Source organism: Chiloscyllium punctatum, chromosome 3 (genome assembly GCF_047496795.1).
Source record: "Chiloscyllium punctatum isolate Juve2018m chromosome 3, sChiPun1.3, whole genome shotgun sequence".
In the NCBI taxonomy this organism is placed as follows: domain Eukaryota; kingdom Metazoa; phylum Chordata; class Chondrichthyes; order Orectolobiformes; family Hemiscylliidae; genus Chiloscyllium; species Chiloscyllium punctatum.
In genome coordinates, this window is record NC_092741.1 from 87,633,165 (window position 1) to 87,651,605 (window position 18,441).

The 18,441-nt window shown below is 40.6% G+C and overlaps 1 protein-coding gene across 3 annotated transcripts in view; it reads left to right on the forward strand.

The window, feature by feature from the left end:
- The window catches only part of trmt11 (tRNA methyltransferase 11 homolog), a 95,579-nt gene that overhangs the window by 1,119 nt on the left and 76,019 nt on the right, over positions 1 to 18,441 (forward strand). For 2 of the 3 annotated variants that reach the window (XM_072555998.1, XM_072556000.1), the window contains exons 2-7: positions 1,510 to 1,575; positions 5,111 to 5,184; positions 10,506 to 10,587; positions 10,683 to 10,775; positions 15,294 to 15,428; positions 17,801 to 17,957. In XM_072555998.1, the coding sequence (XP_072412099.1) occupies positions 1,510 to 1,575; positions 5,111 to 5,184; positions 10,506 to 10,587; positions 10,683 to 10,775; positions 15,294 to 15,428; positions 17,801 to 17,957 (607 nt within the window). Of the gene's footprint in view, positions 1 to 1,237; positions 1,258 to 1,509; positions 1,576 to 5,110; positions 5,185 to 10,505; positions 10,588 to 10,682; positions 10,776 to 15,293; positions 15,429 to 17,800; positions 17,958 to 18,441 lie in introns of those variants that run through there. The other variant, XM_072555999.1, reaches the window with a different exon arrangement.

Sequence of the window (18,441 nt, forward strand, 5' to 3'; positions counted from 1 at the left end):
AAGTGTGAGCTCTAATAACAATCGCTTCACACAACGATAGTTGAACGGCTGATCATGTCTCTGCTACAGCTCTGGTGCTTTCCCAAGAGGTGTAACTTTCACCCACACCCTGTGATGCAGAGCTGGCTTCCCTCTGTGAGGATTTCCTGCTTTCCTGGCTATCAAGACTTAATCCTATACCTTTTGCTAGTGGGCCCTACAAAAAAAGTGATATAAGACTCAGGATTGTGAAATGGTCTTGACCCTAAAGAAAGGCGCAACAACTTAGTTTAACCACTTCTCCTTATTAGTTAAGTCATATTCATAATGGTTTGATGAATACTCTAGCAATATCATAACAATAAAAAAACTAATAAGTAATTCTTATACTGTTGTAAACTTTGTAGATGGTGCATTCACGCATATTGCGTGAACAGATATTTTGTTTGCTTCGAGTACTGTTATTTCTCCTCTGATACTTCAGATCTACAGATGAATGATCTCTCTAATGTGTATGAAAAGTTTTACATGAGCATAATTTGAGCTGTTCATTTAGAGGAATGAGAGGTGATCTCATTGAAAGATATAGGATTTCTTAAGGGACTTGATAGGGTTAACTCTAAGATGGTGGTGCCGTTGATGGGAGAATCTTGGACCAGAGGGGACAGTCTCAGAATAAAGGGATGCCAATTTAAAATTGAGATAAGGAGGAATTTTGTCTGAGGGTTGAAACTTTTTAAAACACTTTGTCACAGTGAGCTGTGAGGACAGAGAGACCTTGTGAATGTTTAACTTCGAGATAGCTAAAATCCTTGATTCCTCGTTTCATCAAGGATCTGGGGAAAAGGCAGGAAAGTGCATGCGAAGAATGTTGGATCAGCTGTTATCCTATTGAATGGCAAAGCAGGCTCGAGAGGCCAAAAGGCTTGCTATTTCCTATGGTCAGCATAATTTTGATCAGTGTGCATATATGTATTATCTAGCACAAGAGCTGTCCTTATGATGCAAAATAGTTAGTAAATGCTGGTGCAACCTGGTCCAAGAATGGAAAGTGGATAGTTCTCATATTGAAGGTCCACACTGATGAAATATTTAAGCCACCTTGCTGATTCCCCTTGTGTGCCATTCATTCATTATTCCAAACAGGAACCATCCTCACTGTCTATGCTTTTGTTATTCAATGTTGATGATATGAACATCTGAAGTAATTTTAACGTCACCTTATTGCTGATTGCTAAGCCATTAGATTCAGAGTGATTGTCAAGACCACCTACAAAGGTAGGAAGAATCATACAAATTTTAATATTTTTTATCCTTTAATGCAATAATGTAGCTATCATTAAGCACACCTAAACTGTACCAAACAAAAAAATGTTGGAGGGATATTGAAACTCCAATCAGAAAGTCTTATTTGGTAATCAAGGAAGTACTTGTTAAGTGAGCATTCTTTTAATTCAGAAGGGTTTTGATTCGGCAGCTTTTCAGGGTTTTTATATGCGCCATTGCCAACCACATATCTTTTTGTTACAGGAACTAAAATCCCTGTTTTCTCTTTGTGCTGGGCAATTAAAATGTGAAGAAAGCTTTGATGAAAAGGTATGGTACATCCTTAACTTTTACCACTAAATACACAGATAATCACATCACACTACACTTGTAAGTGATTGGATTTGTTTATATTTATTCTGAGAAATCTCAAGTTATATTACAGTCTTTGTTTGCTTGGTATGTTGTCATGTTCTGGAACATATATACTAATTAGTATGTGAGGTTGTCTTTTTATATTAGTGATTGTGCAATAATCTGTTTGTATCACAAAAATTACAAAGGCATGTTAAAGCTTCTTGATAGAAAAATGTAAGCAATGTTCAATGGCTGTTGCTGACTATCGTTTTCCACACTCATACATATACTAGGCATTCTAGGCACGATTGCTCGCCGAATCTTTCAGTACATGAAACCTTAGCCATGTTCTCCTGGGTCAATTTCCACCTCCTCTACCACCTTACCGATATAATGGATCCCATCCTGTTTAGTACCTTGTAAATTAATTAATGCCAAAAGGTGATATATTTCAGACATTCAATGCTTGAAATAAAAGCAGCGAAGAATGGCAGTGCAAGCTCGATAACCTGTATTGAAGGAAGTATAGATGTTAAAATTTGAAGCCTTATGAAACGTTGTGGTGAAGAATTAATTTCTTGATAGAGTATATTCGTCAGATTTTATCTGAGGTGTTCCAAGAGAATTAGAGCTGTCTAAGTAACGATGCGCTTTATTTTCCCCAAAGACTGCCAACTGCTTGTAACAGGGACCTTGCTAAATGTGAAAAGCTGCCTTCTATCTCGGCTGATAGTCAGAAATCCATATCTTTCAGTTGCTTGGTTTTATGTTGGAACAAATTTCTTTGCCTTTGCTTGAACTGATTTTCCATACTGTACACTGTTCTGGCAGTAGGTTGTGTATGCGTCGCTTGCACTGGGTCTTGACTGGTGGTTTGTTTAGAAGTTCTTGAATACTAAGTAATATCTGCTTAATAATAATAGCAAGTCTCCAATCCTTATTTTCCTTTGGAATCAATATACACACAGTACTAGAGAGATACATGTTTGGTGGAATATTGGAGGCTCAAGTTCACACATTGGTGATGTGGGGTAGTTATCTTCAAAGAGCATTCAAACCTTATACTTCCCACCGTCGCACAGCATTGCCTTTTCACTTGGAATAACACATTTCCAGTTCATTATGTTTAAAATACCATCTGGATTCTACTGCAACAAAGCCAAAATAATGATGCTTTCCCTAGGCATCTTTTTCTGGCTCAGGTCGACTCAATTCCAGACATAGTTTTACTTCAATAGTCCCCTTCAGTGGGGCAGAGATGGGGAAGGGCAGTTATAGAGTCATAGAGATGTTCAGCATGGAAACAGACTCTTCGGTCTGACCCGTCCATGCTGACCAGATATCCCAACCCAGTCTAGTCCCACCTGCCAGCAGTTGCTCCAGGGGACAGAGCTAAAGCGACTGTTTTCTCTTCTGCTCCTTCTTTCTCCTGTTACTCATTCGCATCCACTAACAACACCACCTGCAAGTTCCCCTCTAAGCCACTCACCATCGTGTCTTGCCATTCTTTACTGTTGCTGAGTCGAAATCCTGGAATCCCTCCCTAATGGCATTGTTGGGTTATCTACAGCACATGGACTGTAGCTGTTCAAAAAGGAGCTCACCACCACCTTCTCAAGGGCAACTAGGGATAGGCAATAAATGCTAGCCAGCCAGCCAGCAATGCCCACATCCCATGAAAAAATAAAAAAAAAACTGATTCACTGGTGATGGGAGTGGGGTGGATGGATTATAGGTGCTGTGAGACAGTACATTCCCTTAGCCTTGATTGATTCAGCTCTGCCTCATTGTTAAGGGCTTCCAGCATCACTGCCACTATGGTCTGCAGCTCCTACTCTAAATCGTCAGCTCTGTCACCACCCTCCTGATTTTAAGGCTGCCCTTAAAACACATTTTCAACCAAGCTTTCAGTTACTGTAATAATGTTTCCTGTTGTTTGGTGTTCATTTTCCATTTGCTTCAGTGAGATGCCATGGGGCATTATTCTCATTAACAGATACTGTATGAATCTTGTATTTGTACTTCAAGGGGCTGTAATGCCACTGATATCAAATCTTATGTGATAAGACAAAATATGGAAAAAATACAGAAGTCACAAACCCTTGCATCTTCAGCTATAGTACATCTAGAAATGAACAGAATTTGGTATCACAAGTATCCAAATGGATGTGCAGTTCACAGAGTCATGGAGATGTACAGCATGGAAACAGACTCTTTGGTCCAACTTGTCCATGCCAACCAGATATCCCAACCCAATCTAGTCCCACCTGCCAGCACCCGACCCATATCCCTCTGAACCATTCCTATTCATACGCTCATCCAGATGCCTTTTAAATGTTGCAGTTGTACCAGCCTCCACCACTTCCTCTGGCAGCTCATTCCATACGCGTGCCACCCTCTACGTGAAAAAGTTGCCCCTTACACCTCTCTCTTATCTTTCCCCTCTCACCCTAAACCTATGCCCTCTAGTTCTGAACTCCCCCACCCCAGGGAAAAGAATTTGTCTATTTACCCTATCCAAGTCCCCTCATGATTTTATAAACCTTGTAAAGGTCAACCCCCTGCCTCCCACGCTCCAGGGAAAACAGCCCCAGCCTGTTCAGCCTCTCCCTATAGCTCAAATCCTCCAACCCTGGCAACATCCTTGGAAATCTTTTCGGAACCTTTTCAAGTTTCACAACATCTTTCTGATAGGAAGGCGATCAGAATTTCAGCTATGTTGTTATTCAATTTAGACTTGGTTCATGATTCATGGAGCACCTTGAGTTTCTGTGGGATTTGATATTAGAACTGTTACAAATTTATTTTTTATTCATTTATGGGATGTGTTTTGCTGGTTAGGCCAGCATTTATTACCCATTCCTAATGCCCAGAGGGTAGTTAAGAGTCAACCATGTTTCCTTGGGTTTGGAGTCACATGTTGGCCAGACCGTGTAAGGATAGCAGTTTCCTTCCCTAAAGGACATTAGTAAGCTAGATGGGATTTTCCAACAAATGGCAATGCTTTTATAATCATTAGACTTTTAATTCCACATTTCTATTAAATTCCAATTCACTGTCTGCCTATGTGGGATTCAAACTCAGATCACTGGAACATCACCTGGATCTCTGGATAAGTAATTCAGTGATAATACCACGAGACGTTCGCCTCTTAAAGTCATCAATGTATCAGATTGTCTGTCTGATTAACAAGGCTTCTCTACCTCTTGCATTTAAAGTTTTATTTCTAGTTCTAGTTTGTGATATAGTTTTCACTTTCTTCTAAGTAGGAGTGAAAAGTTGTAATTTAGGAAATGTTTGCAGTTTCAAAGCACATTTTGTTGCAGGGTGATGAATGTAGATGTTCAAATTCCTGTAACATTCAACAAAATTTGCAAATTTCCTAGATGTGAGGTTCAGTTTAATGCCAACATATTTTAATTTAATTCATGTTCACTAAAGTTCTTTTAAAAGCTTCATCAACGTTCCTGATATTTCAAGTATCTTAATGTATAAGTTTATTTTTCAGTCCCCGTTCTGGATTCTACACATTCCCTCTGAGGACATGGCAAAAAGAATTATGAAACGGACAGTGTGTGCCAAGTAGGTAACTCATGTAATTCTTATTGATGATCAGAAGTTGGAGAACAATGTTTTCCTCTCTAGTTGTTTATATATTGCAAAATGACCTACGCTAGTAACGCTAGTTCCTGACATTGGGTCTCTGGTATTCATTATGGTTGGTTGCTGTGAAACATTGTTAAAAATGGGTTGTGTAACACAGTGCATGATACTTGTGGGTAAGGAGTCAGAGTCAATAGTTTGGGTGTTGTTGGAAAATCAAAGCATCTGTTATTGCCCAGAATATGGCATTGGCATTCAGTTCAGTGCATTAATATAAATATGTATTTCAAGCAATTATGTTTTAGTGCATAGTGGCAAATCCAACTGACAGCTTTAATTTTTTTTTCTTGAGTAACCATTGAAAAATTATTTTTGCTTGTCTTCCTGCTCTCTTCCAATCATTTTAGCATTTTCAGTTCTAAAAATCCATTTACTGTTTTCCCTTTATTTATTCAGTCAGTCAGGTTATCCAAAGCTCAAATGTTCAAGCACAGCTGCACTTTTATAAAACTTGAATTCTAAGTATTTTCCTGAACTGACATTGGGCTAGAGGCTACTGGCATATCGTTACATGATTTGTCCTTGTTTTTGCTTTGTTACATCATTATCAATGTTACATCGGTGATGCAAAACAATATATTTGTTTTGTACTTTGTAAATCTCTTTCTGGAAGACTTACCACTAATCTGCAAACTTGTTTTCTAAACTTTGTTTCCATTTGATTTTTGTCAGATGCTTTTGTATCTTACTGAACTATATAAGTTATTTACCAGATTTATTAAATTTAGTTTTTGAAAGTAATTGTCCTTTCCTTGATGGGTGAGAAATGTAGATTGTTTGTGTTTTGAAAAACAATTCCCATTTTAACTATGATATTGGCATATCCCCTGAACAACCATTACTATCAAGCCAGAGATCAATCATGGTTCAATGAACAGTGCAGGAAGGCATGCCAGGGGCAGCACCAGACAAAGCTAAAAATGAGGTGTGAACCCGTTGAAGCGACCAAATAGGACTACTTGTGTGCCAAGTAGCATAAGCAGCAAGTGATAGACAGAGTGATGTGATCCCACACAGTCATAGAGATGTACAGCATGGAAACAGACCCTTTGGTCCAACCTGTCCATGCCGACCAGATATCCCAACCCAATCTAGTCCCACCTGCCAGCACCTGGCCCATATCCCTCCAAACCCTTCCTATTCATATACCCATCCAAATGCCTCTTAAATGCTGCAATTGTACCAGCCTCCACCATATCCTCTGGCAGCTCATTTCATACACGTACCACCCTCTGCGTGAAAAAGTTGCCCCTTAGATCTCTTTTATATCTTTCCCCTCTCACCCTAAACCTATGCCCTTTAGTTCTGGACTCCCTGACCCATCAAATGGATCAGACCTAGGCTCTGCAGTCCTGCCACATCCAGTCGTGGATTGTGGTGCACAATTAAACAACTCAGTGGAAGTGAAGACTACACATATATCCCAATTGTAAATGGCGGAAGAGCTCAATACATCAGTGAAAAAGATAAAGCTGTACATTCTAAGCAATCTTCAGCCAGACGTGCCATTTGGATGATCCACGTGGGCCTCCTTCATTGATCCCAGCATCACAGGTACCAGATTTCAGCCAATTCAAGTCACTGCATGTGATATCAAGAAACTTTTGGGGGTACTGGAGACAGAAAACTTATGGGCCCTGACAACATTCTGCCAATAGTACCGACGATTTGTGCTCCAGAACTTGCCACTCCCCTAACCAAGCTGTTCCAGTGCAGTTACAACACTGGCATCTACCTGACAGTGTGGAAAATTACCCAGGTATATCCTGGATACAAAAAGCAGGACTAATCCAACCCAGCAAATTATTGCCCATCAGTCTAATCTCAATCATCAGTCAAGTAATGGGAGGTGTCATCAACAGTGCTATCAAGTAGCAATTGCTCAGCAATAACCTGCTCAGAGACACTCTGTTTGGGTCACCAAGGTCACTCGGCACTCGGCTCCAGACCTCATTCTGGCCTTCATTCAGACATGAACAAAAGAACTGAATTCCAGCAGTGAGGTGAGAGTGACAGCCCTTGACATCAAGGCTGCATTTGACCATGTGCAGCATCAAAGAACCTTAGTAAAACTGGAATCAATGGTTATCAGGTAAAACTTTCCACTGGTTTGCGTCATGTCTGACACATTGGGAGCCTCAATGGCTCAGTGGCAGGGTCCTGGGTTCAGTTCCAGCCTTGGGCATTTGTCTGTGTGGAGTTGGCACATTCTCCCTGTGTTTACGTGGGTTTCCTCCAGGTGCTCCAGTTTCCTCCCACAGTACAAAGATTGTGCAGGTTAGGTGAATCTGCAAAGATTGTGCAGGTTAGGTGAATCGGCCATGCTGAATTGCCCATCATGTTCTGGGTTGTGTAGGTTAGGTGTATTAATCAGGAAACATGTAGAGTAACAGGTTGGGGGAATGGGTCTGAGGTGGGCTATTCTTTGGAGGTTTGGTGTGGACTTGTTGGGCCAAATAGCCTGTTTTCACACTGTAGGGATTCAATGATCCTATGATCGGAATATGGTTGTGGTTGTTGGAGGTCAATCACCTCAGCTGTAGGACATCTCTGCTGGAGTTCCTCAGGGTAGTGTCCTAGACCCAACTATCTTTAGCTGCTTCATCAATGATCTTCCCTCCATCATAAAGTCAAAAGTGGGGATGTTCGTGGATGATTGTGCAATGTTCAGCACCATTCATTACCCCTAAAATACCAAAGTGCTTCTTACGTTTCTTTTACAAGACTGTTTAAATGTTCTGTACATTCCTGTTTTACATGATTGTAAAGTTTGGAACATTGCCTCTTAATTTTCTTTGTGGGTTTTTCATTTCATTGTTTGATGTCCCTTTCCCTTTCTGATGTACTGCTACTTTGTTTCTCCTCTTCTCTGATAATATTTTTATACTGGTCATTTCAGGCACACCTTCAATTTCTGTTCTAATTGTTTTATTTGCCTAACTGTTCCTTCCTAGCTTCAAACATGAATTTTACTTGCACCTTCCAGACACTGAATTAGTTTAAAACATCCCTCATTGCACTGTTTGCCCTCTGAGCAAATAAATGTTTATGTTGGATTAGTCAAAGCGTTTCAATTCAATTCAAGTCTGTCATCTTCCCTTGTTCTAGGATTCATTGCAATGTGCCAAGAATGTGAACCCTTCTCTCTTGCATTGGCTACAGCCTCATTTTTCCTTCAATTTTCCATGTGGCAGCCAATGACTATTGAGGTACCACAGGGATCAGTGCTTGGAGCCCAGCTATTCACTATTTTGTGGGCGGCACGGTGGCACAGTGGTTAGCACTGCTGCCTCACAGCGCCAGAGACCCGGGTTCAATTCCCGCCTCAGGCGACTGACTGTGTGGAGTTTGCACGTTCTCCCCGTGTCTGCGTGGGTTTCCTCCGGGTGCTCCGGTTTCCTCCCACAGTCCAAAGATGTGCAGGTCAGGTGAATTGGCCATGCTAAATTGCCCGTAGTGTTAGGTAAGGGGTAGATGTAGATGTAGATGTAGGGGTATGGGTAGGTTACGCTTCGGCGGGGCGGTGTGGACTTGGGCCGAAGGGCCTGTTTCCACACTGTAAGTAATCTAATCTAATCTAATCTATATATGATTTACATAAGGGAACTAAATTTAATATCCCAAGTTTGCAGATGACATAAAGTTGGGTGGGATGGTGAACTGTGAAGAGTATACAGAAATGCAAACAGGAAAGCAGATGATCTGAGTGGCAATCGATTGGGAAAGGGAGAATTGCAACATGTCTTGAGGTACACTAGTCGCTGAATGAATGCATGCAGGGATAGTGAAGAAGGCCAATGTAATATTGGCCTTTATAGTGAGAGGATTCAAGTACAGGAGTACTTGAAATGTCTTGCTGCATTTGTACAAGCCCTCAGTGAGACCACACCTGGACCATTGTGTGCAGTTTTGGTCTCATTGTCTGAGGAAGGATCTTCTGGCTTTGAAGGGAGTGCAATGAAGGTTTACCAGATTGATTCCTGAGATGTTTGAAGAGAGCATGGATTGGTTAGAACTATATTCACTGCGGTTTAGAAGAATGAGGGGGAATTAGGCTGGTACAATTTGCAACATTTAAATGGCATCTAGATAGGTGTATGAATTGGAAGGGTTTAGAGGGATATAGACCAAGACCTGGTAAAATGGGACTAGATTAGGTTACGATATCTGGTCAGAATGGACGAGTTGGACCGAAAGGTTTGTTTCAGTGCTGTACATCTCTATGACTGTATGACTCTAAACCTACAAAATTCTAACAGAACTAGACAGATGAGAGGCAGATGTTTCAAGTGACTGGAGAGTCTCAGCCTAAGGATACTGGGTCGACCATTTCAGACTGAGATGAGAAATTTCTTTTACCCTAAGTGTGGTGAACCTGTGGAATTTTCTGTGACAAAAAGGAGTCAAGGTCAAAACATTGAATGTTTCCAAGGAGGAATTAGAAATGGTTCTTAGGGCTACAGGGATCAAAGAATATGGGAATAAAGTGGGAACATCATCAGTTGTGATCATATTGAATAGTGAAGCAGGTGAAAAGGGCCAAAGGGGCAGTAGTGTGTCACAAAGGATTACTCCAATACTTTTTTCAGTTATCGATTGGAGCTCTGCCATGTCCCATTGACCTGGGCCCTACTGGCTACTGTTGGACATCTACAGGCTTGATTACTGTCCTGGTGGCGGGGCGGGGGGGGGGGGGGGGGGGGGGGGGGAGGCATGGATTTCTTGCGAACTGCAATCAGAGGCTTTTTTTTGATCTAAGCTATAGTAAACCCATCACAGAGTGCAGCTCCCAGTTCCTAATGTCTTTGCATTCTCAACCGAACTATATAAACAAAATTAAGGTGTGAAGCTAGAACTGTTCCTCATTGCCTCATTTTGTATATAACCAATGGCCCATTTTCCATTGGTTATATACAAGTTCTTTTCCCAACATCATCACCTTGTGGAAGCACTGAGGATTTTCAGATAACGTGAAGGGGCATTGTTCCAGGTAGGTTGTTTGCTGCACCCTTTCTCTGACCTTTGTGCATTGGTGTGGGTGTAGCCTTAGTGAAAGCATTGGGAAATTTGATCCTTTTATCTTTTAAGGAAAACTCTTACGATATGATGGTTAACGAGAACTACTAATAGAATTACAGTTAGAGTATTGCTACTGGTGTTTCAGCTAGATCTCTGTATGGCAACAGAATCTGTGTTTGAAGAAGTTGTTTTGGACACAACAACCATGCTTTACTTTGCAGATCAATATTTGAGTTGTGGGGTCAAGGAAGAACACATGAAGAACTTTATAACTCACTGAAAAATTATCCTGCAGACAGAATGGTGTGTATGCACAGGAACCATCTCCATTGTCTTGTGTATATTGCTAAAACTATAGGTCTGAATTAAATTAACCATATTTATTTTTTCTACTTCAGATCCCATTCCTTCAATGTGGTTCAACCTATCAGATAACGGTTTATGCGTTCAATAAAACACTGACACAAAAAGAGAGGATTCAAAAGATAGATGTATGTATGATATTTCTTCAATCTACTGTCTATGGTTTAGCTTATGTTTCTTTTCTCACCAATATTGATTAATCTAGAAGTTTTGAGAATATTAAGATGGAGAAAATAGCTTCCTCAATACCTCAGTTGGTAACTAATTGCTAAGTGTGTAACTAATGGCACACGCTATCAAGGTTTTTCACCCTTATTCCTCACTAGATTCAATGGTCAGAAGGTGGCACAAAAATTGTTTTCAACACATCTAGGTTAAAGTGGGAGAAGTGATTCCTGCAAAATATTGGGGATGAGGTCAGACTGTACTGATGGTGTTCATAATAGCTAACTGTTGGCACCATCTTACCACACAAATAGAAAAATGATAACTTGAATAAAGTTTCAGATGCCAATTGTGGTTTTAGAACATGATTCCCAATCTTTGGGACAGATGAGAGACGAGGTGATTTACCTAAGACTTGCTTTATTTATGGTAGCCACTTTTGCTCAAATTTGATACGCTTGTGAAAATAATGGAAGATTTTATATAATAATTTGCTCTGGGAAAATCTTTAAACTTCTCAATGTTTTGACTTGCTATTCTTATTATACATTTTCATCAATAATTTAGGGAAATGTATTTTACTTCAGCCAATAGAATTTCAGAATCCCTCCAGTGCGGAAGCAGGCCTCTTGGCCTGTTGAGTCCACACCAACCCTCCAACAGCATCCCACCAAGATCCACTCCCCTACCCTATCCCTGTAATCCTGCATTTCCCATGGCTAATCCACCTAGCCTGTACATCCCTAGACATTATGGGCAATTTTGTATGTCCAGTCCACCTAGCCTGCACATCTTTGGACTGAGAGGGGAAACCGGAACACCTGGAGGAAACCCACACTGACACGGCAAATGTGTAAACTCCACACAGTCACCTGAGGTTGGAACTGAATTTGGATCCCTAGGGGTGTGAGGCAGCAGTGCTAACAACTGAGCCACTGTGCTGCCTATACTATATAACTATTTAACCAATATCACAGTCTAACCTCTTGTCAAGAATGCTGAAAGCAGCAAGCATTTTAATTAAGTTTGAAGACCATAAGAAATAGGATCATGAGTGAGCAGTTTGGTCCCTCGAATCTGCTCCATCCTTCAACTGGATCATGGTTCATCCGACATTCTCATACCCATTTCTCTGTGTTTTCCCTGATCAAGAGTCTATCTATCTCAGCCTTAAATATACACAAAGATTCTGCTCCCACAGCTCTCTGTATTCAAGCAGGAGGCTGGAAGAACACAACAAGCCAGGCAGCATCAGGAGGTGGAGAAATCACATTTTGGGTGTAACCCTTCTTCAGCTCTCTTTGACAAGGAGTTTTAAAGACCTTCAACTCTCTGAGAAAAGAAATTACTCTATCTTAAATTATCACCCATTAACTCTAAGCTGTGCCTTCTTATCCTAGACTCTCCCATGAGGACAAATGGCCTCTCATCATTTTCTGTCTCAAGGTTCTTAAGGATCCTATATATTTCAATGAGATTACCTCTCAATCTTTTAAATTCCATTAAGTAGAGTCCCACCCTGTTTAGCCTTTGCTCATCAGACAATCCCTCCATATCAGGGATCATCCTAGTGAACCTTCTCTGAACTTCCTCTACCAAAATTGTATTTTTGCATAATTAAGAGGCCCAAAACCGTGCTCAGTACTCCAGCTGTAGTCTCACCAACAGTTGCAGTCACACTTCCCTCCTCTTGTATTCCTACTCCCTTGAAATGAGGCCCAGTATTCCATTAACCCTCCTGATTTTCTGCTTACGCCTATATGCTCACTTTGTGTTTCTTGTTTAAGTATCTCCCTGAAAATATTTATGCCTGGATTTGCCTTGCTTTTTAAAACTTTCAGTTACACTCTTTGCAGGGTGGCACTTGCGAAGATAGATAGTAAACCTCAACTTACGTAGATTATATTTAATTATTTCCTTGTTGCTACTATCATTGGTAGAGACCTGGGAGTAGGCAATCTACCTAATTGACCAGTGTTAGCAGGAAGGATGAGAAGAAAAATGAATATTCATAAAAATATTATTTGTAGAATAGCCAGCCAACATTATGGCTGTTGCATGACTTGCCTCAATGTTCTGCCCTTCCATCATTGCTAGTCTGTGCCTATTGTGTAGGCAGCTACAGGATATGCTGCAGAAACTGACCATCTTCCAGCTTCCATCTCAGTCACCTTTTCTATCAACATGGCAATTGTGTGAGTTGCTTTTTCAAAGGACGGTAATGACTAATGAAATACTGTGTCCAGTACTAGTTGCTCACTTATTCAAAGGATATTATTAGGCTGGAGAGGGTTCAGAAGAGACTTACCAGGATGTTGCCGGGCATGGAAAGTTTGACTTAGGCTGGTTAGGCTGGGAATTTTTCGCTAGAGCATAGGGAGTTGGGAGGCGACCTTCTAGAAGTTTAGAAAATAATGAGTATAGATAGAGTTAATGGTAGTTGTCTTTTCTGTAAGATGGGGGATTTCAAAACCAGGGAGCACACTTTTAAAGTGAGAGGAGAGAGATTTAAAAAAAAAGACATGAGGGCAATCTTTTTACATAGAGAGTGGTTCATGTGTGCAACGAACTTCTAATGAAATGGTGGATGGGGGTTCAATTACACCACGTAAAAGACATTTGGATAAGTACATGAATAGGAAAGGTTTGGAGGGATGGGGCCAGGAGCAAGCAGGTGGGACTCGTTTATTTTGGGATTATGTTTGGCATGGACTGGTTGGATTGGGTCTGTTTCTATGCTGTATGACTCTATGATACAAACATCACTGGTGATAATGCTGTCACATTTAAGTTACAAAATGTTCAGAATTGGGCATATATTCATATTCCTTCATAATTGTTGGACCAATATTCTTGTATTATCCACCTTCACTGTTGTTATAAGCACTTCACTACAAGGACTAAAGTGCTTCAAGGAGAAGACCCAGTATTATCATCTTGGGGCAACTAGCAGTGGGTATCATTCCACGCTTTCCAGTTTCACTCAGATCGTGAGAGAACATCAGGTAGAAACACCAGGAGCTAGAGTGGGAATGTGTAAGATGCACGTGTGTTAGGAAAGGACTGATTAGAACTTGCTGTCAGGTCAGAGTGAATCATTGGGAGAGGGTGACTGCTGGTTTGAAGAATTGCATTTGCTGAAGAAAAATAACAAAAGATCCTTTGATCTAGGGGTAAGGTGAGGGTAATCTATTGTTTATAGGACTTGCTAGTCAGTCCGAGGTTCATTTGTGAAATACATGATGACTCTTCATCGGGAAAGTAACTACGCAACTGCCAGTTAGTCTGAGACACCAGTGGTTGATGAAAAGGACCTACTGCTTTTGCCTAGCCTGGCCTATTTATGTCTTCAGCCCCTCACCACACAGGTGACTCTTCAGCCTCTTGGTGCATCGAGGGATGTGTAATTTCAGTATCATTCACATCTCATTCCAAGGACAGAATAAAAGGTTGTCCACAGAAGTCAGAGAGAATCTGGTGTGTGTATGTTAAGTTGCTGCACATTAGCATAAGGATAAATACTATCACTGACACCCCCACTGTCAACATCCTGAGAATTGCCATTGACCAGAAACTGAACTGAACTAGCCTTATAAATACAATGACTGGAACAGCAAGTCAGAAGCTAGGAATTTTGCTGGGACAAACTGGCCTCCTGTCACCTCAAAACCTGTTCATTATCAACAAGGCATAAATCAGCAATGGATGGAATACACCTCACTTGCCTGGATGAGTTCAGCTCCAACAGCACTCTAGCTTAAGGCCACCAAGGACAAGGCAGTTGTCTTGATTCGCGTTACATTCACAAACATTCAATCATTCCACCATTGACAGACAGTAGCAACAGTGTGTATGTCTACAAGACGTACTGCAGAAGTTCACCAAAAATCCTTAGACAGCACCTTCCAAACCCACGACCACTTCCATCTGGAAGAACAAGGGTATCAGATACATGGGAATATCACCACCATGTCCCCTTCCAACCCACTCACCATCCTGACTTGGAAATGTATTGCTATTCCTTCACTGTTGCTGGGTCAAAATCCTGGAGCTCCCTCTCTAATGTAATTGTGGGTGTACCTACAGCACATGGACTGCAGCAGTTTAAGAAAGCAGCTCACCCACCACCTTCTCAAAAGCACCTAGGGAAGGGCAAGAAATGCTGGCCCTGCCAACAATATCCACAAGTAAATACAAAAATCTCACCAAGCCTGAATTTTCCTACTGAAACTTTGGTTATAATTCACCTATGTCTTATAACTAAAAAGGTGGCCTTCAATGCTTTATAAATATTAGAAAGTAAGAGTGAAGCCTGGGCCATTCCATAAGACGATTATACAAGGTGCTGGGTACTGTCTTTATCACAAGACTAACATGCCAACCAATGCATTGGTCTAATAATCTAAGTTGTCAAAATGTAAAAAAAAATGTTCTGATGAGCATGTGATTTTGTCTCAAATGTTAATTCATGTTCTTTACAGAGTTTAGACTTTCTTCCCTTTCAAGGAACAGTGAATCTAAAGAATCCAGAGCATGTGTTTTGGTTACTTGAAGACTATGGCACAGACCCGAATAATGCTCCAGAGCAACCCTTTTCTATTTACTTTGGAAGATGGGTGAGATTTGTAGAATCATTTCCTCTATGGAAATTTATTATTCATTAATATTAACATTTTTGTATTCCTCCCTCACTGGATGAATATCCTGTTTGAAGTGCAAACAAGAAAATGTCTGAAGTTTTAACCCCTCATCAGTACTGGTTTAGTTAGTCTGAACATGACTGGTAGTGGAATGGCTCAATTGGCCTCCATGCTTAACCTGTGGGGGGACCTACCCAGCCAGGATACCTACTGTAACGTGGTTTAAATAAAAATGAATATAGATGTTTAGTATTTTTATGTGATGACTTGCATAGTTAAGTAGCCTGTAAACGCTTGAGGGCTCAAAACCCTGTTTTACATTTGGTTTACGAGGGTTTTGGTTATTGGAGTGAGTGAAAACTAGCACAGGGTTTTGTTATGCTGGTCTCCATTCTATAAGTCCTGAACTAAAGTTTTCCTTAGCTAAAGGAGTTGGGTACTTTATCTATTTTTCCTTCGTGGGACTACTGAGATGATATGGCCAATGGAATTCCTTCCCATCATGCATCTGGTTCCCCAATACTCTGTACATTTGAATGAAGCAGGTGTGCAGTACTTTAAGGCAGTGATGCTCTTGACGCTATTACTGCAGTGAATGATAAAACTGGCATTCCACCAAAAGGGCCCCATTGTGCTACTCTCTTCCATTTGCCTCAGTGACTGTTCAACATCAGAAGTTCAGCTTCCTCCTCCTCATTCAGCTGTGTCTCTTCATGGTAGGTAGTTGCTTACTTCATCCTGGGAATTGTAGTGGAGGCAGGGTTATAACTCTGTGGTGATCTTGCTCCATTCCATTATGTTAGCAGAACAAGAGCATGAGCCTTTTTTTTCCACACTGTATCGATACATTCCTGAAGAATGGACAATGGATCAGGAGGGAGCAGGGGATATTTATCTACAGTACCCAAAGAATCAGTGTGTTCAAGGGAAGTGGAGGCCAGTTAGAAGGTTTAAAAACAAAAATTTCCTCTGTTGAATAATTTAAGTAATTGTAAGTGGTTGGCAGAATTCCATCTATGAGGGATGATGGGAGTGCATTCTCAGAACTTTTACACGGTTAAGTGAGATCATGTGTTGCACTTGCTGAATAAACTAATTTTGGAAGGGTCCCCATGTGAAGTTCTCCCTTCCTGATGTTACAGGATAATCTCTGCTTATGCCTTGTTGTGGCGCTAGCTTTGGAGCTTCTGAAATCGCGTTCTGTGGTAGTGGCGAATTTCCACTCACTGTGGGTATCCCGTTTGCATTAGACATCTGTTTCTGACTTGTCATGATTGATGTTAAGGACTTTCATGTCTCTTGATAGCATCCTTGAATCAGAGCTTCAGACATCTTGCCCATCTCTTGGCATGGGTTATCTGCACAAGCAGTATTTCATAGAATCATAGAATCCCGACAGTGTGGAAACAGGCTCTTCTGCCCAACAAGACCACACCTACTCTCTGAAGAGTGTCTCACCCAAACCCATTCCCCTACCCTATTACTCGGCATTTACCCCAGACTAATGCACCTAACTTACACATCCCTGAACACAGTGGGCAGTTTAGCATGGCCAGTTCACCTAACCTACATATCTTTAGATATATTTGGGAATGCATCCATCATCCATCCTGTACATGTACCCAAGCCAGCCAAACCTTCTGTGCTTCATTAGCATGCTTAGTATTATTTGCTCTGAAAAGGATTACTTCATTGGTGGACTTGGTGATGCAGCAGTATGCTGAAAATGTGGGTTTTGTAGATGAGCATCTTAGTCCTGTGGGTCAGGGTTGTTGAATGACAGACTGTTTTTTGAGTTGGCAGTAGTTGGTGGCTGATTTTTCATTGTAAATGCTGGGCTCTTCATTAATAGACAGGGTGTTTGTCATCGTAAATCCAAGGCAGCAGAATGTCACTGACTACTCTCAGTGATGAGTTGTTCAGTCCGATCACACTTGGAGAGACAACATCATGTTCAATACTAGTTCCCTTGGTGCTCAGGGTGAGGGGCAAAAAGACACAGAAACAGGAATGATTCTATTTGGGCAACTGATGCAACATCACCCGTAGACAACATTCTCTGTTCAGGACATGCTATCCTTTGTCTTGGCATTCACTCCTGATAGATTGAGGAGTTTAAATGATATACAATGAAGGATTCCAGAGAATTGGTAAATTTATTGATTAGTAGAAGCTAGAAATCTTGATTGAAAGTTTTGTATATATCTCATTAATCAAAATGTAAAATATATTGCAGCATTAAATAATTTTCATCAAAAAGACTGGTAATAGTGAATACTTAAAGAAAAAGTTTGGATCATTAAAATAAGTGAATACTTAATTTGCTGCTGTGATCCATTCTGTTTTAGCTTGCTGATGGTCGAAGGGAGTTAATCAACTTATACAGTGTGAAGAAGCGTCATTTCATTGGGAATACCAGTATGGATGCAGGTCTTGCGTTTCTAATGGCAAATCACGCAAAAGCAAGAGCCAATGACTTGGTATTTGATCCATTTGTGGGAACAGGTAAATAGAAGGATTTAACAGAAACCTTTAACAGTGCAAGCTTTATTCAACTCTTTTATCTGCTAAGTATTTTATTTATTTTCCCATCATTGTTTAAAACGTTCTAAAGGCATGTTATGCAGACAACGCATAGATGCAATTTAAATAGGTGCTTAATTTTATAGACCTAAATATTGCTGAACAGAGGGATGTGTTGCTGAAGTTTTATTCTGTCTTTCTCATCAGGACAAATGCAAGAATGCCAAATTTCAAATAATCATAACAATTTATTAGATGGTTTAAAAAACACTAAACCCTCCTTTGGGGATGTTCAATCTGTGTAAAAAGGACAAACACAATGTGTCTGCTCAACTAATCAGGCTGAACAATCCTCATTGAGGCACACAGAGTCTAAATTGAGAACTTTAATTCAGTATCAAATTATGTACAGAGAATCAAAGAAAAATGAAACTTACAGTGAACAGCGATAGAAAAAGTAACATTT